Consider the following 27418-nt stretch of genomic DNA (forward strand, 5'->3'; position numbering starts at 1 on the left):
AAACATTTTGTGGGACCTTGAATAAAGAGATGAGAAAAAGACCCATAAAATGCTTCGGGTGGAGTATTCTGCTGTGTGGGTTGGAGACATGGACATTACGCAAAAAATATGAAAAACGACTGGAACCTTTCGAAATGTGGTCGTGAAGAAGAATGAAAATATAACTAGGTCGAATGGAAGACGAATGAGAGGATGTTAGAGATGATGGGGGAGAAAAGAACAATTTTAGAAGAAAAACTGGTTGGGACATTGGCTAAAAAGGAACTGTATCATGAGGGACGTGCTAGAACAGCGTTTCCCAACCGGTGTGCCGCGGCACACTGGTGTGCCGCGAGGAAATCCAAACAAAATTATTAATTCTATAGCAATAAATTGCAAGACAGGAAAAAATTGTATATTTGTTATTTCATATTACTATGAACCTCTACTTTGAATGTACAATTTTAAGTTTCATACCGTGTTACTTTTCTGTACATTTTTAATGTGGACAAACGTATTTGTTATCATTGTTATGACCATTATTGCTTCTTTATTGTTGCAGACTATTTCGTAACTTAAAATTAAAAAAAAAAAAAATCATTCAATCCTCTCAGCAAAGCAAACGTGCATACAAATTACCTACTGTGTTTTAAAAGTACAAGAGATTTGTTTGTTCGTTCGTTCTTGAGTGATCTTCCTTCTTAGTGAAAAATCGGATACCACTTTCGAAACAAAGTGTATTTTTTAAAAAAAAAATCTGAGTCCTATATTTCATTGCAATTGTTTTGAAGGTTTAAATTGCAATGAAAAATAAGCATAATGATTTCCACGGGGAAAAAACAATGATCGAGCTTTCTTTGTGAGAAAATCAGTGCCGCGAGAATTCAAGCTACCCCCGTAGTGTGCCGCAAGTTGAAAAAGGTTGGGAAACGCTGTGCTAGAACATATGGTGGTACGAAAGAGGGAGGGCGAAGAAGGTTACAATTAATGGACGATACCAAAACATAAATCGTACGTACAGACAAAGAGGTTAGCGGAAGATTGTGGAGCATAGAGGGTTCTCAGTTGCAGTAAGTGACCTGCCAATGATGGCAGAATACTTATGATGATGATATCCTGTCCAAAACTGATGGTGTTCCATCAAGTACAGTGAAACCTGTCTATGTTGGCCACCATCGGTTCCATCGAAAAGTGGCCAACTTAGACAGGTGGCTAACTTACAGAAAATAAGTGTGATTTGTGTATTTTTAGAATATGATTTCTAGTATTACTTGAATGTAAAATTTTAATAAGCAGTGGCACGACAGCTCCTTATAAATAATGTATATAGAGTAACCATAAAAATATACAGTACTAGAAAATATTACTATCGTATGTAAAAATATTACTATATATGTGCATACCTTTCTCTTCCTGAAAACTAGTCTGGTATCGGTACATTGGATTATTCGGATTGAAAACACAATAATACAAACAACCATGAAATAGAAGCGTATGTACGCAGTTTATTGAAATTGATATTATAGCACACTGAGTTATTCAGATTGAAAACAAGAAAAGCTAAGTTATAAATTGAGAAATTCATATGCAATTTATATTACTTCTTTTCAGTTGTTACTGAATGGTCTTTAATTCTAGACGTATTTGTTTTATTCTTTTTGGCAGATATGCACATTCTAGTATTGTAGTTAACTACCTCTTGTTAATGAGCTAGAAGTGCTTCCCTCGGAGCAAAAGATGTTTTGAGAAAATCTTGAGGGACTTGATATCTCTAACACTCCGCTATCTTTTGACAAGCCGACAGGTGCCAATAGTTGACAATTGAGACTGTTAGTTTTAACCTTGAGAATTTTCCGGAATTACTAAAGCTCCCACTGATGAGAGGAGTTGATATAGCTAATGGTTTTACCAAAAGACAGGGTAAACATATACGTACAACCATTTCCTGAATTCCTGTACGTGCTTTTTCTTATTCACACCTTCCTTCACCACCTCTTTATGAGGGTAGTGTTCTGGCCATTGACCTCCAAGAACAAATCGTGCGAATCTATGCTTCTTTGTGTCCAGTCACAAATACAGAACATCTGCCTCTCATATGGGAATTCGAAAGAGTTAAGAAAAATAACAAAACTGTATTTTGCGTGGCCAAGATACGCAGGTAAATTTATCATTATCATCATAGGGTAAACATTGCTTCAGTGTGGCCAACTTCCAAGATAGACAGGTGGCCAACTTACAGAATATTAAGTAACGACTGTCTTATGGGAAAATGCAGGTTCAAGACGAACTAGGCCAACATAAGCAGGTGGCCAACTTAGAGAGGTGGCCAAGTTGACAGGTTTCACTGTAGTTCTTGATATTTTTTTCTCTCCCGGACAGAGAGACGGGGTAAATATATAACGGAGTTCTGGTAAACAAACTTCTTCAAATTAAGCGGAGAGAGAGGACCCGTGTGAGTTCAAATGAAGTTCACGCAACCAGAATGGACATCTCTGGTTCTAAGTAGAATTTCTTACTCGAATACGTTTCTTTTACATTCGATTTTGATTTTTTTTCGCAGTATTAATTTGAGACTCATTACATAATTTACAGTTAATAATAATGCTTTTTTTCTCCCTTTAGAAATTAAAATCAAATCCTTGCCAAGGCAAATTCGTTTTTTGTTACACCATTATCACACTTCTGTCTTAACTGTGTCTGCACGTGTTCGGCCATTTGTATGATAACTTCATTATAATGCAGATCCAGTGTTGCTAGGCAGATGAACAAAAAAGTCATAGATTCTAGCATAATTTAAAATCTGTCAACACGCAATTATATTTACTTACTAAGCAAACGTAAAAGGATTGAAAGAATGGAATTATCTTCGTTAAAACATTAAAAGATGAACGAAGTTCCTCTTTTGTTCCACTAGAAGATACAGAAACAATCAATATGCCTGTAACTTTTTCCCAAATGGACGTATCTTAAAACTAACTTTACCATTGTCTTCCAGATTAAATTCTAGCCCGAAAGTATGTATCATATTACCCTATTCCCATTTAAAAAACTTGACCTTAATTCAAAATGGCGGATTTCATGATGGCTGTGGTCAAGGTCATGCCTACCATACAACTTCCCCCTAGGCCTTATACGTATCTACATGGCTGTTCTTTCATGAACTCTCCGTTTACACACACACACACACACACACACACACACACACACACACACACACACACACACACACACACACACACACACACACACACACACACACACACAAAAAAAAGTTTTACGTCCCACGTTTATGCCGGTTAGGCTAAAGGAGACGGTGATGATGAGTAATGAATGAGATGGTGGAATGAAGAATGTGGGAGGAAACGGGAGAACCCCGAGAAAACCCACGCACACGATGTTTGTCCACCACAAAGTTCACTTGGCGGGGATCTCCGTTTACAAAGGTTAGTACGGGACTTCTGCAGTAATCTCTATTAACCACATCACAACCTTTAAAAATTATTTAAAAAAATAGAAAACATGCACCATGTCAAAAATTTCTATCATCACAAGTAATGAATACATGTCCGCTATCATTAAAAAAATTTAAAAAAAAAACTGAAATCGGAGCCGGACAATTGGGTGATGTCCCTTGTTAGTATTATATCGACGATAAATCAGTTTAGACAAAAAGGTATGCACTAATTTTATCCCTTCCCCCAAATTGTATACGACGCTGAGCATGAAAAATAAAAAACCTATGGGAGCCATCCAGTACCATAGGGGTTTCTCTTAACCCTTAATAATTTGCATACTAGCTGTGGATAGTTTCTACCATTCACAGAGGAGGATATGAAATACCCCACGAGATTCCTTCCTCGAATAATATTATTTTTATAAAATTTTCAGTGAATATTCACCCCCCTCCACAGACTGTTCCTCCCATCTGATTTACAAACATTTCACAGTAAATGATTCACAGTGAATGGTTAGAAAGTGCACCAGTACTTGAGGGTGCTTTGGATGCCAGCACATGTTCGAAAAAGTTACGAATTTACAATCTCCTTCGGATCAAACGCTATCTCCAGTGAATAGATTGGAAGTAGTTCCAATGCATTGTTCTTAGTTTCAGATGAAACTAAAAGAACTTGACAGAAAATCTAATTAGTTGAAATATTTCAGTCCCCTCTTCAAAATTACTCATGGCACGCAGGTACCCCTCTGTGACCACCCTTGTTCTGTGAAAATGAACCGAAACAAGAGATGTGCGAAGAAATCACAGAAACAGTAGTAAGATTAGGATTTATAAATACAATACTGGACATTTAAAAAGAACACCAAAAAAGGAGAGGCAGCGAACATGTAACTTACGGTATAAATGCGGAATGATTGCACTTACCGATGTGTGCGAGGTATGACAGCGTCACGAAAACCTGCAGCTCAGTAGCGCTGAGTCCATCATGAGCGAATGCAACGGTTGCTATTATAAGCACGACATTTTCGATGTCCTCCTGAAATATAGCAAGTCATGAGTCTGCCACACACTGAAAAAGCTAACTGTAGCTGGGAGTTCTGCTACGCGAAGCGTGTATAAACATGAATTAGACGCGTTCAATCGGAGATCAGGTGAACATACCGGACTCGGAAGAAATGGACCATCGTGTCCATCCGTAAAATGTGGGACATTACGTTTCACATGCAGTCATTCATTATCTTGTTGAAGAAAAGATTCCATGCATGATTTGCGGTAAAGAAATCACAGCTGAATCCAACATTTCATTGTTGGTTGGCCAAAGACACGTCAATGCGTGTTAGACGCGAGCGTACACGAATCTAGTAGCACTTGGTATCATAGATAGCGATGCCAAACATGTGTGACTATTATCCACAACATATGCGTCACCGAGCTTGTTGCCACGGTACTGCCAGTAAGGGTAAGACAATCATGAAGCTGCAAAAAGAAGCAGAATCGTTTGCCAAGAAAATGTCATATCATTCAACTCTCCACTTAAGAAGATCACGGTACAATTGCAGCCGCACATGCCTATCCTGTATAACCAAGTGGAGAAACAGAAATGGACGCGTAAATATTTGCCAATAAGCTATGATGCGTCAAACTATTTGTGGAGAGACTAGTCGCTGTCAATAATCCATATATACAAAAAGTCTGTTATCTCACTCTATCAAGTCTGTTATCGCTTCCACATTCGTACCAATATGGCTTCATTTTGTCCACCATAACTACTAATATCACGGAAGGATAGTCCACAGTCGCAACATGGCAGAATTCTTCAGCGATTAAAGATGGAAACATTCGATTTGCTGCTACATTCGACAATGCGTTGTTCAATCTTCTTGACAAACTTAAGACACGCTATGCCACTACTGTGGTGTCGCTCTCTGGCCTGTCTACGCTTATTCCCAGGGAACGTGGCGCTACGCTGCTAATCACTTTCCTGTTCGTTATCTCTATACCCATTCCGTAAAGTAAGGTTAATCTGATGTCTTATAAAGGTAAGTTCTGTCGCTTTTTTGTGGAGGTCAGTATTCAACTGGCCCTCACACCGTGACTTGAATGCGAACGGAGATAAGGCGAAGATCAGTTGTTGGTGTGGGTATATCCAACATACTACCTGGTTGTGGCAGTTCAGTTACATCCTGAACTTGCGTAAGAACAGAATGAACATGGGACATCCACAGAGCGTTATAAAAGCTTGTATGCTGTACGAGTTCAAACTGGGGTCAAACGCCGCTGCAGCGGGGCGGAAGATATGCCAGGACTTTGGTGATGGTGTCGCGACTACGCAGACAGTGTAGCGGTGATTTAAGGACAGTGACGAAACACTCGAAGACGCACCACGTGCCGGAAGACCAACACATGTACGAAATGAATATCTTCAGGCAGCAATTGAGGCGTACAGTGGCCAGACATGTGAGGAACTGGCACTACAATTTAGTGTGAATGGAGAAACCATTCGGCAGCACCTCCATCAAGTTGGGAAGCACTACAAGTTAGGTCGATGGGCCCCACATGATTTGACTCCGGGCCAGAAGGCAACGCGAGCAAACACCTGTGTTTCTTTGCTCTTTCGTCTGAGGAAGGAGCCATTTCTGGACAGGGTGTTGACATTGGATGCGAAGTGGGTCCTGTACGGAGCTCCATGACGCCGTCAGCATTGGTTAGCATCCCATGAACCGGTTCCAAAACAGTCAAAACCAGCATTGTACCAGAAGAAGGTCCTGCTGTGTGTTTGGTGGACTACTCGCGGCATCGTGCATCGGGAACTGCTACTAGCTGGTCTGAGCATCAATGCAACTGTGTACTGTCAGCAGTTGAGACATGTTCAAGAAAAACTCAAAACTCTGGAGCCAGCATTTCTTAATCACAAAGGGGTCCTTCTGTTACACGACAACGCTAAGCCCCACGCGGCTACGATGACCCGGGACACCACTCTACACCTTGGATGGGGAACACTATTGCATGTGGCATCTCCCTGGACATTGCACCACTCGATTATTACCTGTTCCATTTCTTGAACAATCACCTTAGAGGACACAAGTTCAAATCTCTAGTAGAGGTGCAAAATGCACTTGATACCTTCTTCGCTTCACGGCCCACCAACTTTTACCGCGATGAAATCCATGGCCTTCCAGAACGTTGGCAGAAAGTCGTCGATGCTGATGGGGACTATTTTTGATCTTCCAGGTACGTCTTAGGTGACATATCGATGCTCGAAGGTGGTGGGTGAAAAAGCGACAGAACTTTCTTGGTTATACTTCTTACTGTTTCATGTTTAATGTCCAGCAGTGTATATCATTGAATCTATGTTTGTAATACATATAAAGCTGTCGCTGTTATTGAGCAATAAATTATATATACATATTTTGTTCGATAATCTGTTGTGAAAATTTCCGACTACGACTAGTACAAATTTGCAGTAATACATATTTAAGCATATTCACCTGCCTTTCGGGATTGAATTAGTAATTCTTTGCAAGGGAGAATACAGTATATGGAGAAACGAGAATGGCACACTGAAATCTTGCAATAAGGACAAAAAAGATTATATATATCGGACGACATATAATTATAGCCGAAAATTCAATATTAAGAATGTTAACTCCATAAGAAAGGGTGAGATGAAGAGGATTTTGAATCTACCGGGAGAACATTCCTGTTTCCCGTTTTAAGCTCAGGATCACGAAGGCATATCAATAGGTCACTCTCGACAACTTGCTAAGCGTGGCACGATTACGTAGTCCATCTAATAGCTTGTGTCATGCAATAACGCATGTTCTTTCAGATATTATCATACCAAACAATGTGTGTGATCTTTGAGACGCACTATATTTAAACATATCCCGATTCGGGCCCAAAACATTATGAGGCGAGAATAATTGTTTAATGTTCACTTCAGTATTAAAACTTGAGTTAAGTTTAGCGCTAAGACATAGAAAACTTTTGATTCTGAGAAGTAACCAACTTCCTTGCATTTATACTTAACTAGCTTAAATGCCCGTTCTTTGCAATGTGAAAAGTATTTGAATCCCTCCCTCCGTAAGATACTCATGGGGAATGAATTTTGAGTTAGCCGGCAGTATCACTAATCAAAACCCCAAAAACTATGGATTCAACTGATATAAGTCGTTTTCGATTACTTTTACATACCAACCCCTTCCCCTCACCACCCCATGCCAATGACGAAAACGGCCTATATCAGTGTTGATACCACAATTTTCGGGCTCGCTGAGGTGTATAGTGATACTTCTAATAATGTTGAAGTCTAGGTTCAGCCCCCGTCGGTGAGGGGAGGAAATAAAAAGGGAACAACATGTAAAAAATAACTGAAGACGACCGATTTTAGTGCCCAGTTCACAGCTTTCGGTGTCGCTAAGATGAACAGTGACACGCAGGTTAACTCAAAATTCATTCCCTACGAGTATCCTATGGGAGAAGGGATTCAAACACTTTTCACATTGCGAAGAACGGACATTTAAGCTAGTTTAAGTATAAATGGAAGCAAGTTGGTCTCTGAACCAAAGGTTTTCTGTGTCTTAGCGGGAAACTTAGCACTTACAAGTTTTAATGCAGAAGTGACTAGTAAACAACTAAGAGTCTCGCTTCATAATCAGGACGATCCAAGTTGGGATAATATATTTAAATATAGTATGTCTCAAAAGTCACACATTGTGTGGAATGAGAATATCTGAAAAGATATGCGTCGTTGCACAATATAAGCTCTTAGATGAACTCCTAATCATACTACGCTTACCAAGTTATCCAGCGTGATCTATTGATATGACTATTCTTTAGGGGATATGATTAGCCAAACAAAGGGGTATGATTAGTCAGATGATGTGTTCCCAACATAATTATTTCAGATCTTGTGATCAGTCTGCTCTTTAACTAAAGTAATTAGCGACGCTGAATCAACACTGAAAACTCTGTCGTCCTTCACCGGGAGTCATATCGGGAACTATGTGCACCAAAAAGTCCGCTCGCTAACCATTAAACTATTCGGGACTTAAAGGATACCAAGCAGGAGGTTCAAGTACTGAATATATAGACGAAGATTAAAAATACATATAAAGTGGGTGCTAAATCTCCTTGAAACCACAATCTTCCACTGCAGCGTTGGCAATACCAGCCGTGTGCAGTGGGGCATTGTAATGCAGAATGCAAGCTCAACGCACAGAGACTGATTCAAATGACTGCCTCGAACGAAAGAGACGCAATTAGGCAGTTGAAACTGATACAGTATTTCTTCCATAGATGGCAGTGTGCGCCATGAACGGATTATTGTCAGGCCGGAAATTTTTGGAAATACCCTCGTACATGCACTTTTAAAACTTCCTCATTTATGGAAGCGGTTATTGTACACGCCTTTGGTGTGGAAGATCGGCGTTCGATTCCCGAAAGGAACTCGTGTTTCGGATTCTACGTTAATCAGTAGGTCCACGTCTCATATAGCCTCACTGTTGAATGGGACGTTAAACTCAAAATAAACTTAACGAGACCCGGGTTCGATTCCCGGTGGGAGCTCATGTGGTTCGGATTCCACGTTAATTAGTAGGTCCCGTCTTCTCATATAGCCTTGCTGCTGAAAAGGGTGTTAAAATCATCTCAACTCAACTCAAAATGAACTCAAATCATTTTCTAATGACAACAGTTGTTTTAAAAACTTTTGACTTTCCTATATCCAGTGATGCGGAATGTTTGTCTTATTCAGTTTGTATGAAATAAATTCTTGAAATCTGTCTTTCTTTTCGAAACATGATATATAACAGGTACATCAACTATACTTACGCAGTCTAAAATAGGAACGACGCTTACATTGCAAGGGACAAATATTAAATTAGAAATACAACTCCAGTTTCTCTTTCTGTCAGAGAACAATCTCTAAATATATATTTTAACAAAAACGTATAGTATTATTGGGAAAAACAATTCTTAAATTATAGTAAAATGCTTCTCTTAAGTTTAGAAACATTTACACAGTACACTTAGCTACAGTTAAATGTCTATGAAATAAAGATCTTTTAAATGAATCTATCAAGATTTGTCAAGGACTAGTTGAACATGAAGTAGAAAGGGTTATAAGAGACGAAATATTTGTTTTAAAGAGGAACACCAAGTAACATGAATACGTAATTTATGCGTGCTTTTTCTACACAGTAACAACATGCCAATTTGTGGTTTACATTGAACGATTTAGGGTACAGAGTACGAAGGTAACGCACAATTTCTTCTAAACGTTATTTCCTTAATATCAAGACATTATCATTTCTTCATTCGAAAAGAAGGCTTTTGTGTACCACAAAGATTTTCTTTAACTAATGATTTAACGGATTCATCTCAACGTTCCTCTTCTTCAGTAACATTATTCTGATAATACAGGTCGTAAGGCGGTGTGATATTAAAGGCAAAAGAGGTTCACACTTGTTGTTCATGATTAAGATTCATGGGATTCTATATAGATAGGGGCACGAGTTTTTCGCAGTAAGAATTTGAAAATTTCGCGTTTCGTTTTTAATATTTCGCGTTTTGTCGCATTTTCCAAGTAAAGTTTCGCATTTTGTAGCTCTTGTGGAAAAGATATTTCCTAACATTTTTACAATTGTTCCTTTTATTCATAGATTGCTACAGAAATAAACCATTAATTACCTAAAAACAAAATACACTGAATATTTTATTTGACATTGTAAATTTCACTTATAGAAAATTATGTATTTTTTTTTAATCAAACAAGGCAAATCGGTAACTAAACTTATTACGAATAGGAAAGTTTTGCTGTTGTCTGTTTTATGCGCTTGACCTTGAGTAGTAGAAGACAGAAGGTGTTTGCAATGACGCCAAAGGTTAGCTAATTAAAAAGGCTCCTTCCCATCCAGCTAAGATAGCGATAGATAGTGCGCAACTTGCTCTTTATACCCGTGTCCAAATCACCCGAAATGCACCGTTCATGTCATGTTCTACCGTTCCGTCACCAAAAAACTGACGTTTGTAAATTAATGACAACATATTTTTAAAATTTCGCGTTATTTCGCGTATTGTAAGAAATTTCGCGCAATGCTGCCAATTTCGCGTTTTATCGCGCAACGGAAACCAATGAAAATATACACAGAATATTATAAAACGTCAAGAAACTGGAAATTACTTTATTCTTAGGCATTTCGTTTTATCGCGCATTGCGAAATGCTCGTGCCTCTATATATATAGAGTATTCAAACGTGAACAGAAATGTTTATGCTTTAAACAAATGCATGTTTGATCTTGTTCGGGGTGATTGCTGCTCTTTAATATTTAGACTCATCTGTTGCCAACAATGGTAATTTGGAGATGGAAATAACACCCAGAACGCAAGAGAAATGGCGAAATTGGGAGAAAGTATGTAGAGTTCTGTGTGACTGTCGAATCATGGTAAAGAATAAAAAGGTGATTTACAAAACAGTGGTTAGGTCTGCAAATGATATACGGAGCAGAAACATGACTAATGAAGAAAGCACAGAAAAAGTGATTAAATGTTATCGAAATGGGGGGGGGGAAATGAAATGAATGAAATATTTCAGTTTAACGTCTCACGATTATGCCGGTTAGGTTATAAGAGACAAGTGAATGATGACGGAATGAGAGAGTGGGAAAAAGCAGGAGTAACCCGAGAAAACTCACAAATATGATGTTGTCCACCATAAACTTACTTGGCCAGGGATGTCACCGAAATGAGAATGATACGCTGGATGTACAAAATAGCATGAAAAGACAGAGTGAGGAATACAGAGAATGAGGGAAATAACCAATGTTAAAGCGATATCTACGAAGATTTAAAAGAACAAACGACTATATAGTCAGAAGAATGATGTTAATGGAAGCGGATGGGAAGAAAAGTAGATGGAAACCAATAAAACGGATTAATATGGTTAGGAATGAATTAAGGAAGAAAGGTCTAACAGATAAAGAATTCTGGAACAGGGCTTTATGGAGAAGACTCAACATAAACGTTGATCCCACATAAGTGGAAAAAGATGCGAAAAGAGGAAGCTGTACCTTACAAAATACAATGCAAAGATGGGCAAAATCTGTTTTCATTTACTGACGTCCCTCTAAAATCGCCTTAAATATTAGTGATAAAATTTGGGGTGGAAAAAAAAAAAAAAAAAAAGAGTACAAGAAAAGAATCTACGAATAGATGGTGTGGGAATTGACCCTTTGCCGTTATGATCAGTTTTTCTCACGAGAATCAAATCACAGATCATGAAAGACAACGATTGCTACTCCCATTCTTTTCTACGAAATAATTTACACGATTTTCAGAATATAAGCAATAAAAATAAACAACAAATTAACTTGAATCTTATTCTTTGTGGTACACAAAGCCTTTATTTTGAATCTTACGTGAAGAGAAAGTAGAATTGCATTTCCAAGGAAGAAAGGAACTGATCACAATCAGAACAAAAAAAGCAGCTGACGATCGCGTTGTTAAAAGATTTGTTTTTCAGCCCAACGTGCATTTTGTAGTTAGTGTTGACTGAAGGGAGAATAATTTTGTTTATGGTTAGCTCAGACAGCCACAATGGCTCACCCAATCAAGGGGGCACTTTCTGCGTGCATCCTGGCGTGACGCAGAGCTGCTTCTTCGAACATTTGCCGAAGTTTGTGAATACGACCAGCGTTGAGGAGATCCAGGGGCAAGATCAGCTGTACCCGTCCTAGCCACTTCCTGCAAGTGATTAGGGTCAGACATCTAGCACAAACTTTTAATTCGAAGGTATATCCCAACGTCAAGGAACAGGAAAACACACATACACATATTTATATGTACACACAATTTATATACAGACAATGAAAATCGCAAATTGAAATTAAGTTAAAGTATTTGATGAGTAGAAATGAATTGACAACATGTGTTTGACAAGTACTTTAATTTGTGTAAAACTAAGTCTAACATTACTTCAATACGTAATTTTCAAATGCTCCATACACACATTTTTAAAATTGGTAGTTATGAATCTATAACTCAAAATTTGAAAACTGCTATCTCTATTCAGCAGATTTAAAAAATCCTTATTACTGCATGATTTGATCTAACTTTACAAAAAGTCATTTTTTGGATCAAAAGATCCAATATATTTCAAACAAAAATTTTCTTGTAGGCCATATCCGGAGAACTACATACCGTGTAGCCAAACCTCAAGTATCAGTTAACTCAGTATGATATCCTCATTCCGTAGAAAATAGGAAAACTCGATCTAGGGGTCATTCAAAAGCTTTGTGGCCCCTGATCCAATTAGCCCAAAAGATCCAATATATTTCAATAAATAAATAAATAAATAAAAAATGTACGCCTTATATCTGGAGCTACATATAGTGTAGCCAAACCCAAACTATCAATTCACTCAGTATGTTGTGCTTATCTGTAGAAAATATGAAAACTCGATCTAGGGGCCATTCAAAAATTTTGTGGCCCCTGATCTAAAAACTATGGTTAAGATCGCAATTTTTGATCCATTTTTTATTTTCCAGACCCAGAAAATTGTTGCTTTTCTTTCTTTCTTTAACTACCTATCACCTGTTATATTGTGTGATTTGACTTCAGAATTATGCGAGTGATTTCAGAGCTAAAGTAATTTCGCTCACTCGAAAATGAATAAAGAGAAAGTGCGTTATACGAAAATGATATGAAGCATTTAGCTCAAATGACATTTTAAAGGATTGATATTCAATTTGTCAATTTACATTTCTTAAAATGAGTAACAAGGAAAATACGAACAAACACCGAAACGTCACCAAATATAATCTACTGTATATCAGTCAGTTCCATACAGAAAACTCATTGATATATTTAATCTTATCTTTTTATATTAATCTCTTTTTATCATTAAGTTGACAAAGGACTTACATTTACTATAAATAGATCGACAGCAGCAGGTTTTTAAAAAGGTTTATATATTGGTTATATAGGATTTATCTTTTAGATGAAAATCCAAAAGTCACTTGTTACACATCTGCATTTCTACTCATCATCAGTTATACAGGGTGTTTCAAAACAACACCGAGAATGTTTGGAAGGTGATTCCTGATACAAAGATAAGACAAAAAATATAGACCAACCTGGGTGGTGCACAAATGCTTCCTTTCGGAGTTATAGACTGCCGAAAACATGAAAAAAATGAACTTTAAGAGCTCCGTATCTCCAATACTATGGGACCTTCCATACTAGAGTCAAGACTTCACTTAGAAACTAGTATATGCCCTATCCAAATATCCGAGTTTCAGAATTCTAAGCTACACACGCAACAATTCTTATATAGAGAGTTTGGCTACGGGCATATAATCTGAAATACCAACTATCTGTATAAAAAAAATATTGCGGAAGTACCGCAGGATTCTGAAACATGGATATTTGGATAGGCACACACACTAGTTCTTAAGTGAAGTCTTGACCCGACTACGGTAGGTCCCATAGTATTGGAGATATGGACCTCTTCAAGTTCATTTTTTCATGTTTTCGGCAGTCTATAACTCCGAAAGGAAGCATTTGTGCACCCGGGTTGGTCTATACTTTTTGCCTTATCTTGGTGTTTGGAATCACCTCCCAAACGTTGTCTGTGTTGTTTTGAAACACCTTGTATATACGTATGTTTCGTAAAACACAAAGCAGCACACACACACACATAATTTTTACAAATATATACAAAAATAATTCTTATTAACTTTATATCACGGTCAAGTGAAAATAATAACAATTCATCATGTAGTATTTAAAAATGTACGAAATATTTCATAAATACAAACTCTATCAATAGTTTCAATTATATTTACGTAAATTTGTTGGACTAATATAAAGAAAAAAAATGTGGAAAGAAAGGAGAAAGTGAAACGTGGATTTGATTTAATTACATTAAATAACGAAATTACGTAACGAAACAGTAGGATGCATATGGGGCCGTTCACATATTACGTAACGATATTTTTGACCAATTTCCACCCCCTTTCTCCTCCTTGTCACACGCCGTAACACAAGGCCGAACACCTCCCCCTGTTGTCACATAACGCTTTTTGATTTTTGTTTTTTTCACTAATTTTGCTTATTTTGGCTTTTTTGTGTCAGATAACCTAATTTTAATGGCATAACTTTTTATTACAAAATACTTAAATTTGTAGTGTATTTTTTGCCAACAAATCATATTACAAAATGGTAGTACCATAATAATATTTTAACTTCAGAAGTTTTTTTTTTAATTAATCAGTCTTAATTCTTCCATATTACATATTGTTGTTTTCCCTAGGAGATCGTACCCATTTAGGTCATCTATAATTGGCAAGGAGGAAGTATTGCCGGAAGATGCAGGTGAAACAGGATCCAAAGAACTAACATCGACCTCTACTTCGGAAATCCCGGATGCTTCCTGTATTTGAAGTTCGCCGGTGTCGATGATGCAAAGAACTCATCGACAATAGAGTCGATGTGGCTGCACACATGGGGGAACAGGGGCATTTCGTCTGTGAACACACTTTCAAGCATTTTCTTTGGACTTTGGACTTCAGTTCACCCATTTTAAAGTTCTTTTTGTCCTAAATCGGTGTTAGAATGCGAATAAACTCGATTTCTCCACGAAAATTCAAATCTAAAGAGCGAAAAACTCAGTACGAGATTAATATCCGACGAGTTCTGTTTTTATTTTGGTCTGCAAATCGTGGATTGTTCCATCGCGGACATTATTATTTCACGAAAAAGAGTTTCTTCTATTTCACATGCGAAACTCATTAAAAGAATAGAATGGGTAATGATTCAAATTAAGTTTTGAATCATATTCTCAAAAACAGCAATACGAGTGGGAACACGAGAGCATTCTTTAAGCGGTGGTTACGACCGCTAACAACTAACTCCAGAAAAGCTTCGTGTGCCGTAAATGCAATGCGGCGAAGCCACAAAACGGAGTTTTATCAGGGTGTCTACTAAATGTTCATTTTCAAATTCCAGGTTTTTTCAAGGTTTTCAAGGTTTATTTTTCCTTTTTTTCCAGGTCTATTCAGTAGAGTGACATTTATTGTAACACGTATAAGTTAATGCAATTTTATATAGTTCTTAACAAAAACTGGTTATAATTAGAGAATGCATATGGCAAGTGATAGTTTCTTCAAGTGACAAAGATGAAAAGAAAAAACTGAGTGAAATGTAGTTTTTCAAAACATTTTACACAAGAAAATGTTTAATTAAAATATCTCCTACCAGAAGGCCGGTTGAGAAAAATGTGCAGTAGCTTTACATATCCTAATGTAGGAATACTATACAGGGGTGAACCTTAATTAAACCGACAAACTTAGGGAAATGATTCTCGGCACCCAAACAAGAAAAAACATCCTCTTTAACTCTTCTCCAAGGCGCATAGTTTCCGAGCTAAAAGGTGCCGAAAATGTGGAAAAATGAACTTCCGACGCCTATATTTCCAAAATTATCCAAAGTAGAGAGTGCTGCTTAAAATCTCACAAAGGAAATCATATGTTCAGAACAGATAAGACTTCCTTAAAGAGATATTAAGCTGCATTCTCTACGTTGGATAGGTTTGGAAATATAGGACTCGGAAGTTAATTTTTCCACACTTTCGGCACCTTGTGGCTCCAAAACTATGTACCACAGAGAAAAGTTAAGAGGAATTTTCTTCTTGTTTCGGGCTCGAGAATCGCCTCCCGAAGTTTATCGGTTTAGTTAAGGTTCACCCTGTATAAATTTCCGTCAAAAACAATACTTCAAATAAACTAATATTATAGTAGTAGCACGTGAATGTTGATGAACAATGACAAAAATGACGGGAAAATAGCTTACTCACCGCTAAGTTATGGGATAAAATACTACAAGAGTATTTTACTACAAGCACTCCCCTTTAAAGTACTCTTGTGGTATTTTATGCTAACTACTGGTAGGACTTAGCGGTGAGTAAGCTATTTTCCCGCCATTTTTGTCAAACTAGTATTCGTTTAGAAGTAAAAAGAAAATGATCATATATAATACAAAATTTTTAACGCAAAGTAGTCCATATTGTTAAACGTTACTGCACATTCTTCTTGGATGGGGACTGACCATCAGTTATATTTTATTTAAAAATGTATTGTAACATGAAAGTTTAAAAAACTGAAAATGTTATGGAACCATGCACATTATATGAACAAATATAGAAAACAACTTTCACAGTGAACAGTTTTTGACATTTAACTTCTAGAGTTCAACATCCCTTTTAACTTTTTCGCCTGTTCTTCCAACGCATCTACTTCTGCTTCGGCGTCAGTTAGTATTCTTTTCTTCTTTAATTCCAACTCTTTTATTTTCTTCTTAATATCTTTCTTTTCTCGAGCTGATCTGTCTTCTTTTTTACCGCGGTCTTTCACATACTCATTTCTTCTGTTTGATGCATTCCTCACATACTGGATCATATTCTTTGTGATATTCATATTACGCATGTCACCAGCAACACGCACAACATCCAACACACTTCTCTAGGCAATCAAGCACTCCTCTTGGAGATTTTTAACAATGCACTCTTTGTTAATGGAGAAACTCCTTTCCACTGCTGCGTTGCTATGAAAAAGTACACATATCTTAAGCATGAATGTTTTCAACGCATTGGAGACACCTTCTTTACTTAACAGATCATGGAGAAAAACGTCTGTCATTTTTGTAACTGAAATTTGACAGTTTTCGTCCTGTGTCTTTGTCTGAACAAAATTTTAAATATTCCAAATTCACCATATCAGCATTTAGACAAATATCTCCAGGGCGAGTGTGATACGTGATTCACAAAGGGTTTCGTTGGTCATAGTTTCTGGAGACAAGCAATTTGCGGCTCTTGTGTTTTAAAGGACATTTTAGCATAAGTTTTTTACACAGTTCTTGTAAGAGTCTTCTGCATTCTTTCTTAAAGTTCAATATATATTAACACCCTTCACTCCTTTAAGCGATGTAACCGCAGAAAATCCAACATCAACTAGACTAAGTGGTTTTAAGATGTCCTTATCAAAAACATCTATTGAGGTCAGCTTTTTTTTTTTTTTTTTTTTGTTTTTTGTTTTTTTTTTTTTAAAGGTTTAGCTACTTTTAAGACATCTTTCACGAAGCGGCTTAACAAACTACGAATCAACGTGTTTAGGTCATTCCATAGAAACGGTAGTAATGGACTGTCTGTCTGGTACTTAGTGAGGAATTCTTCTAGTTCAACAGATACGGACTGAAGGAACCCTAATCTAGCAGGCAACAGTACATCAGAGATGTGGGCTTTTACTTTAGAGGAGTGATGTTTCAGGAGGTTTTGTTTTCGCTGCATCAACATAAACTTTTAAGGCAGGAATCATAGTTATGGCACGGTTGATAACTTTAGAATTCTCCACCCACCTAATAGAACAAGATTTAAGAGGGAAAACTCCTGTTCCAGATGCTGCCATGAAATCTGCTCTTCTTGAAGGGAAGTCCTTGAATAAATAGTATAACGCTCTCAAAAACTCTGTCACATTCCAACCAGCTTTGGTATGCGCAGTCTTAAAATCCCTATTAACAATATGTAAAGAGCACGTTCCTGTCTCCAAAAGCTGTGGACCTTCATTTTCTTCACTCAGATAGGGATTCAAATCACTCAGAAATTTCAAATTAACGTTGAGGCCATCAAGAGAAACCTGAAGTAACTTACAAAAATCGAAACCCTTGTTCTTGAAAGTATTTATAAAAGCACTTAACAAATCCTGGCCAGTAGCATGTCCGAAGAATACTGATGTTAAATACCGTGTTAAAACTTTATTTTTTTCACTGTGCCAGAAACGAACTACTAACTCCATTTAATTTTTCTCTAAGATAGTGTTTAGGCTTTCGTCGAACGATACTGCAAAAAATTCACAATTTTGTAGTTCACGAACTATGTCTGTTGGAAATATGGACCCAATCCAAAAGTGATGACATAACCTATTTTGTCTTTGTGTAACTGCATATTTTTAGCGACTTCACACTCAGGAAACATTAAAGGAAACAAATCCGTTGCACTCGCTTGGCTTCTGGCCGATGCACGACTTGTAACTTTGTGCAATGTCCAGATTATTTCTGCTTTCGTCACTTGATTTTTGATAAGATAACTCTTTATTACACCACTAGTTTTTGCTGGGCTTTCATTTTTCCCCTGAACAACTGGAGTAGATGATGTGCCAGTCACTGAACTGGAAGACGCTGTAGATTTTTTTGTACAGGAAGACTCCTTGTTAACATTGCTTGAGAACTTTACGATCGAACATTGTGCATTAAGAGCTTTAACAGCTATTTGATGTTTCTTTCCTTTTTCATGAGATTTCAATGATCCAGCTCCCATATTTGAAATGTCAAAATCAGTTCTGCAGAGTTTACAACCTGCTTTAAATGAATCGTTGGACCTAATAGACCATTTCCACTGGCCTTTCCACGAGTCCTGGAATTTAGTTTTACTTTTCCCCATTTTAATGGCTGAAAAATAAAATGTTAATTGTTAATGTGTAACAGGATTTATTGCAAGACTAGTAAAATGTTAACCTAAATACAAAAAGTGATTCCGTTAAGATGTAGGCAATTTTACTTTTTTCCGGTGATACACCTTTCGGCCACCGGGAATGGTGTTCACTGCGACATCCACGGGCTTGGACTCCTGTTAAAAAGCTTCGGCACAGGAGTATAAGCAGAATGTTGTTCCAGACCTGTCTACTACTCTTGCTACAGAAACATGTAAACCAATGTCTTCACAAAGCAGAAAATAAGCTTGATTCATACTATGCAAATAAGCAGCAAATACAGAGAAAGCTTCTAGCTTGTATGCCAGTATTCCCTCAGTGTAAGATACAAACTTAATAGATCATAAAATTTAACTTTTTCAATTACCTTCTCTCATCATCGGGGACTAATTTAGCTCTTTTTGTAGTTACTGTTATTCACAACGACCATGCCAAACAAATAAAAATCTTATTCAGTCTCTTCTTGTACCCTCAACATACTTTCCAAAAACATTCACCGCCAGCACTCTGCTCACGTCTGTCTTTCTCAACTACGTCTCCACTGAATAAGTTATTATTGGCTTTTAACTGATGCTGTAGTATATAACTTTCTTGCATTTTACAAAAATATATTTATTCCATACCAATCCCAAAAACAATATTTTAAAAACAATTTTAAAACTTCCAGGTTCCTCGTCCAATTCCAGGCTATTTCCAGGTTTCCCAGGTCCAAAAGTAAATTCCAGGCTAATTCCAGGTTTTCAAGGTTTTCCAGGTCAGTAGACACCCTGTTTATTGTATTATAATACACCCAGAGTTCGTCACCAGTCACGCTGGTGCTAGCATCTACGAATCCCTTCTGCACGATTCATTTTGCATAGGGTATATGTTTGCAATTTTCCAAAACAATAGACATAATTATTTATTTATAAAAAAGAAAAACACTGAATTAAATTATTTGTTTAAGGGATTGCATATAAACCTGAGAATAAAAATAAAAATTACAGCAAAAAAGCGTTACGTAACGAAGGCGTAAACTACCTCCTCCTTGTCAATTCGTAACGCTCGGCCAAATATATATATATAAACCTCCCTCCTCCTCGCCGCGTTACGTAATATGTGAACAACCCCTATCAAATAATAATACAACACTCACATTCCATTTGAATAAGGCCAAACATAACCCGTCTTATGCAGAGTCGTTTTGATGTATGGTTAGCGTCATACTAAAGACCTGACTACTGAAGGAAACATACGTTAGTCGAACTCTTTAGTATGGAAATTGGCACTAATCACGAATCAGAACGATTCTGCATAAGGCCCAATGTTTCAATACAAAATTACGACTTATTTAGCAGTTTACTCTTTTCGACGCGTTAATATTTTTGTCGAAATTGCCAACGACCATTAGGCTATTTATTTTGTGTTTTACATAGCGGTGATAATAGTTACACGATCAAGTAATGTAAAATAATTTTGTGTCCTTGCCCATAGATGAGTGATTTTTCAACGTTTATTTACTTTGAGTCTAGACACTGGAAATGATGGGGCAAGTCAAGTTACAAAAGACAGGTCAAGTTATGAAGCAAGTAAAGCAACAAAAAGTTTTATCAACTCTCAACCATTTCTACAAGGAGAAAAATCTGTCAAAAACTTAATCCATCGTGCAATATAGATTTTAAAAGTTATAAAGACGCAAGAATATCGCTGAAACTATTTGCGAATAATCTTTGTACACAGAGATATTTTAGGTGAGTGTTGGACTTCTATTATTATATTAAATAAATAAATATATAAAAAAAAAAAAAAAACACACTTGGCGTACCGGGCCATTTGTGAGCTTAAGCCTGCTCCAGCGCCATCAGCTAGCGAAGGACTGAACTACGTGCAGTCTAGCTGTCCCAAACAGACGCAACAGGAGCTTTTAGATCTAGTGGTCGTCACGTCTTGTTTTCACATGACTCCCCAGTTTGCCTCACGACACTAGCTGCTGGTATCTGAAAACTGAGAAACATCTCCCAGGAATCGAACCCGGGACCACGTGGACATGAGTCCAAAGCTCTAACCTCTACACTATGGTGTTTCCTATTATTATATTAAATAGCGCGTTAAAGTTTCGCGGATATTGAAATGTGAAATGACTTTTCTCCTTAGCTGCAAAAGGTGACAAGTAGAATTTCAAAGGTTGCAACTGCAACTCGAATATTTGTCTATTGACTGCGTTCATATTACTTGTATTCTAAGTATAATAACAATTTTTCAGAACTTCATGGCATAAAATTACGTAATGTCGAGCAGTTAAGTTACCTATATGAGTTGTCGATTGTGATTAGGTCAACAACATTCACTAAGGAGAAATTCTTTCACCACCGCCTCACTGTTTTGCAAACGCCCAAACAAATATTCCAGAATTTTTAATCAATCCGAAACACGTTTTATAAACAGGCATTGATCAGGACACGAAGCAAACACAAAAAGTCATAAATCTTACGAAATAATGAAAATGTAGAAACTATTGACAAACGAACTACTGTATTTGGAGTTGGAATACATTTTACTGGAGACCGTAATGTATTTATATTAAAAGCTGATTATTACTATTATTGACAGTGAAAACCACAAAATTTACTCAGCAAAAACAATCATAACATATAACTACGCAAACGCCAACACCAAAATTAAATGCGAAATCAAACTGAAATTGCCACTTACCTTCTATGAGCATCGTGGTGGACCGAGACTTCATTATCGCTAAGTTCTAAATCGCTGTCGACATGCATTCGATCGCCTAACGTCGCTTTCAGATACGAAACTCGTCGAACTACTCGTTCGGCTTCGTCGTCTGAAATAGAATAAATAAGTAAATAAATATTCATTAATCAAAATCAGATATTTAAGTTCATTAATTCTAATAATAAATGGGAAAAGTTTCAGCCTGTACGTCACGCTAACCCCAATAATAAATAGTCACACTAATAAACGTTGTGAGTTGTGCTATCGCTTGCCTGCCTGACACTAATAAATGTCTCTATCCGCGCTATAGCTTGCTTGCCTGATGTTAATAAACATGGCTAATTCCGCTATTTCTTGCCTGCCTGACGCTAATAAATGTGGCTACTTGTGCTATTTTTTGTCTGCCTGACGCTAATAAACGTAGCTACCTGCACTATCGTTTGCCTGCTTGGCACTGATAAATGTGGCTACCTGTGCTATTTCTTGCCTGTCTAACGCTAATAAACGTAGCTACCTGCGCTATCGCTTGCCTGCCTGACGTTAATAAATGTGACTACCTGCGCTATCGCTTGCCTGCTTGGCACTGATAAATGTGGCTACCTGTGCTATTTCTTGCCTGCCTGACGCTAATAAATGTCGCTACTCGCGCTAATAAATATAGTTACCTCCGCTACCTCTTGCCTGCCTGACACTATTAAATGTCATTCGTTATCTGTGATATTGCTTGCCTGTTGGACACTAATAAATATGTCTGTCTGCACTATCACTTGAGTGTCTGACCCTAAATGTGGCTACCTGTGCTATTTCTTGCCTGCCTGACGTTAATTAATATGGCATCCCGCCCTATCGCTTGCCTCCCTGATGTTAATAAATGTGGCTACCTGCGCTATCGCTTGCCTGCATGACGCTAATAAATGTGGCTACCTGCGCTATCGCTTGTCTCCCTGATGCTAATAAATGTCGCTACCCGCACTATAGCCAGCCTGTCTGACGCTAATAAATGTGGCTACCTGCGCTATCGCTTGCCTACCTGATGCTAAATGTGGCTACCTGCGTTATCGCTTGCCTGCCTGACGCTAATAAAATGTGGCTACCTGCGTTATCGCTTGCCTGCCTGACGCTAATAAAATGTGGCTACCTCCGTTATCGCTTGCCTGCCTGACGCTAATAAATGTGGTTATCTGTGCTATTTCTTGTCTGCCTAACTATAATAAATGTGGCTACCTGCGCTATTTCTTGCCTGCCTGACGCTAATAAATGTGGCTACCTACGCTATCGCTTGCATGCCTGGCGCTAAATGTGGCTACCTGCCCTATTGCTTGCCTGCCTGACTGATAAATGTGGCTACTTGCGCTATCGCTTGCTTGTTTGACACTAATAAATACGGCTACCTGCGCTATTTCTTGCCTGCCTGACGCTAATAAATATGGCTACCTGCGCTATGCTTGCCTGACTGACGCTAATAAATGTGGCTACCTGTGCTGTTTCTTGCCTGCCTGACGCTAATAAATATGGCTACCTGCGCTATCGCTTGCCTGCCTGACGCTAATAAATGTGGCTACCTGTGCTATTTGTTGCCTCCTGACGATAATAAATGTGGCTACCTGTGCTATCACTTGCCTGTCTGACACAGATAAATGTGGCTACTGCGCTTTTTCTTGCCTGCCTGATGCTAAATATGGTTACCTGCGATATTTTTTGCCTGCCTGATGCTAATTAATGTAGCTACCTGCGCTATCGCTTGCCTCCCTGATGCTAATAAATGTCGCTACCTGCACTATAGCTTGCCTACCTCACGCTTATAAATGTGCCTACCTGCGCTATCGCTTCCCTGCCTGATGCTAATAAATATAACCACCTGTGCTATAGCTTACTTGCCCGACGCTAATGTCACTACGTGCGCTATCGCTTGCTGGCCTGATGCTAATAAATGTCACTACTCTCGCTATCGCTTGCCTCCCTGATGCTAATAAATGTCGCTTCCCGCACTATAACTTGCCTGCCTGACGCTAATAAATGTGGACCTGCGTTATTTCTTGCCTGCCAAACGCTAATAAATGTTACTACCTGCGCTATCGCTTCCCTGCCTGATGCTAATAAATATCACTACTTGCGCAATTTCTTGCCTGCTTGACGCTAATAAATTTCACTACCCGCGCCATCGATTGCCTCCCTGACAAGGGTGCCGATTTCTCTGTAAATGGGGGGGGGCACTCAGACGAAGAAGGTATATATGTATGAGGATCTTAAGACAAATTGCATTCAAATTATGCCAAATATTGTATATTCATAAATACACTAGGGGGGAACAGGAGTTTTGGGGGGTCCGGCCTCCCCCAGGATTGGCTCCCTGATGCTAATAAATGTCGCTTGCTTGCCTGACGCTAATAAATGTTACCTGCGCTATCGCTTGCCTGTCTGATGCTAATAAATGTAACTACCTGCGCTATTTCTTGCCTGCCTGACGCTAATTAATGTCACTACCCGCGCCATTGCTTGCCTCCCTGATGCTAATAAATGTCGTTACCCGCACTACAGCTTGCCTGCCTGTCGCTAATAAATGTTCCCTGCGTTAACGCTTGCCTGTCTGATGCTAATGATTGTCGCTACCGGCACTATAGCTTGCCTATGTAACAAAGTCATTGAATAACTGCATAAATATGGAGTTTGGGGAAGGTGGTAGGCAGACTCAAAACGGAAATAAATTTGTTAAATGTACGCAACTAGAGCTTTTAATTAAACACGATCTTAACGTATAGTGTAAAGCGGGCCAACGTAACAAATAGTTGAAAGTATATCTTTATGGTCAGGCGTAGCTTGTACTTTCTGCAGCAAAAAACCTGCAACATGAGCATTTAAGTTTATGGTGAAACGACGAAGTCTTTTTCTCCAAAATAAGAGTGTAGGGGAGGACGCCGAGGTTTCTTCTGGCGTGATTCGTGCCACTTGGACGTTATGTTGATTCTCTGGGCTGTTAGGCATAGTTTCACAATAAACTTACATACTCATGTTACAGGTTTTTTGCTGCGGACTGTACATTGCTGATGCAGCACAACTGGGCATTATGGCGTAGAGTAGATATCGTAAGTCGATGTAAAGTAAACCAATGTCTATTTACCCTACATATATACAGTGGCGTAGGGAAGGGGGGGCCCGGAGGGGCCGGGCCGGGCCGCCGAGGACCGACAATGTACTTTGGTACTTTGATGTTTGTAATTTTTTAAAATATATTTTTATGTTTGTAATTTTTCTATATGTGTCTATAACGGCACTTGTCCCCCCCCCCAACACACATCCTGGCTACGCTACTGCATATATATACAGTAACGATGCAGAAAGCAAACAATCTGAAATGTAGAGGTCATTTGATTGCAGGAGATGTAATAAAAATGGAAAATGCACACGTATAGTATATTCAAGGAAGGAATATAATATTGGACTATCTTGCAGATTAAAACTGACAATTGAGTATTAGGCTATATTAGTTAGTTGTATTACACTAGCTTTCCTATACTACATTAGCTTTAAATTGCCTGCAAGCTGGCAGCATCTCTTGGCGGTCAGGCACGAAGCAGGGCAGCTAGCGAGAACTATTAGCCTGACTCTGAACTATTACGAATTGGTATGAATGACAGACTGAGGCGTGTTCTATTTACAATGAGTAAGAATATATAAATATTTTCGCCTTGATATTTATGCAACCTGTAACTCTTAACTCATAAACTGGGATGTTTTGTATTATAGTGAGGGGCACAAAAACTAGTTTTTTGGTTTTCGGGTTCTAGGAAAATCAAAACCGGTTTTTGAAACTTTTCAAAAAACCGGTTTCGGTCTTCTCCAAAACCGGTTGGGTTTTTCACCGAAACGGTTTCGGTTTTCTTCAAAACCGGTTCCGGTTTTTGCCAAAATTGGCTCTATTTCTGACCAGAATAGTGTTTCGTTGTTCTCCTTAAACCAATTTCGTTTCCACAAATAGTTTTGTTTTCCAAAAGTTTTCGCCGAAACCGATTTCGGTAAAAAACCGAACCGGTTTGGGAGGAAACCGAAATGTCAGTTTTTCGGATTTCAGTTTTCCTAGAAACTGTTTCCGGTTTTTATAAAACCCGGTTTTGCCCATCCCTAATTATAAATAGGATTGACTGATTTACATATAAGTAAATGTTAGAATTCGAATACATACCAGACTATAGTATTTACGAACAATTACAGAAAGAATTTGGAAGTTTGACGTAACATCCACGATTAAAGTTAAAACTGTTCCCACCATTTAAAATATACAACGTATATTACCAGAGCGCATTGAGAATGTTGCAGCTTTGTACCAGCTACCATGCACGAGCCGCACATATTTGAGCCCAACATTCTATTCAGTAAATGGAAGCAAAATAGGTAAAGGGCGGCGGGTCAATCCATGCAAAGTGGTCGAGAAAAACGAAAAATTGCCGCTAGACCTTTTCAACAAAATTAATTTTTTCATGAATATTTATCCCACATCAGGGTATTTCAAAACCATAATTAATTATTTTTTACAACATCCCATGGCGACGCAATGACTGCCGCCATTTTGCGTTTTTTTTCGATTTTACGCGTTTACGTTGTTTTGAATATCTCAGCATGTATTTGTTCTAACAAATTGAAAATTGCTGGACGTCTCTATCTCGTGCAGAGCTAAAACTTTGATCTCTCAACATTTTTGCCTAAAACCATCTGAAGGGGATGAAATCAGGGCCTACAGTAGCAACATTTTTGGTCACTGAAGACACGTTTGGGAAGAGGAAACAACTGACATAGAGGTCTGAATTTGGGTGTGCATGTAGTCCAGGGTCGTAAGTTAATACACAAAAATTTACAGACCTGTAGCTGCTCCTAAAGGCCTGAAAAAATCGTAAAGTTGGGGAATTATGCCCATTTGGCCTGTTTCATGTCCTATGTCTCCAATAGGTCTGGATAAAAAAAAAAAAAAAATCTGAAATTTTCGAAATAGCTAGTCCTTTAGTATACCATAACACACAACAAAGCGCGTTTTGTGTTTTTGAGCAGAAGGGTGTTAAAGTATTAAGGAATGACGTCATACTCTAGGAGGTGTTTTGCTCGTAAATTCAACTGGATATTTGTTGTTGTGAAGTAAAATAAAGTAGGATGAATGCTTAGTCCAATCAGGGCTTTCAAGCTAGTTTCTTTCCTCTAGTTGTAACACTGTATTATCATACCTACACCCAGGCACTAGCGGATCCAGAAGGATCGTTTGGGAGGGGCTGTTCGCTTCCTGGAAGATGAACGTAGCCTCAAGGTGACCAGAATTCTAATTTGCAAGAAAGGGACGCATATGAATCCGGGGCTGGAGGGGGTGTAAACCTGATTCCCAGATGCCATATTGGGACCCGAACTTGTATTGTTTTTATATGAAAGTGCATGCTTTCTGTAAATGTAAATTAAATACGCATTTTCGTTTTGGAAGCGAGGCGGTTACATGATTCACTTCACATACAGTCACTGCAATATATCAGATGCACTGTCTTGCACAGCACTTGCATAAAAGAAAATTCTGTATTGACGATGGCCTTCATTTTAACGAAAGAGTGTACAATTTGATCTAATAATTTATGTTTTGAATAACAATTGCGGGACAACAGTTGAAAAAAAAAGGCTCGGTCTACGCAAAAGTAGATAACAAAATTATACATGCATTACAAAATTCATCTATCTCTATATTTGTGGGGTCCACGAAACATA

General features: G+C 38.1%; 1 protein-coding gene across 16 annotated transcripts in view; it reads right to left on the minus strand.

Annotated features, from left to right (window-relative positions):
- Positions 1-27418, minus strand: part of RhoGAP19D (Rho GTPase activating protein at 19D) — a 510472-nt gene that overhangs the window by 85224 nt on the left and 397830 nt on the right. For all 16 annotated transcript variants that reach the window (XM_081741277.1, XM_081741279.1, XM_081741278.1 and 13 more), the window contains one exon: positions 21665-21794. In XM_081741277.1, coding sequence (XP_081597403.1) covers positions 21665-21794 — 130 coding nt within the window. The remainder of the gene's footprint in view (positions 1-21664; positions 21795-27418) is intronic.

This window comes from Thermobia domestica, chromosome 15 (assembly GCF_964235325.1).
Source record: "Thermobia domestica chromosome 15, izTheDome1.hap1.1, whole genome shotgun sequence".
Lineage (NCBI taxonomy): Eukaryota > Metazoa > Arthropoda > Insecta > Zygentoma > Lepismatidae > Thermobia > Thermobia domestica.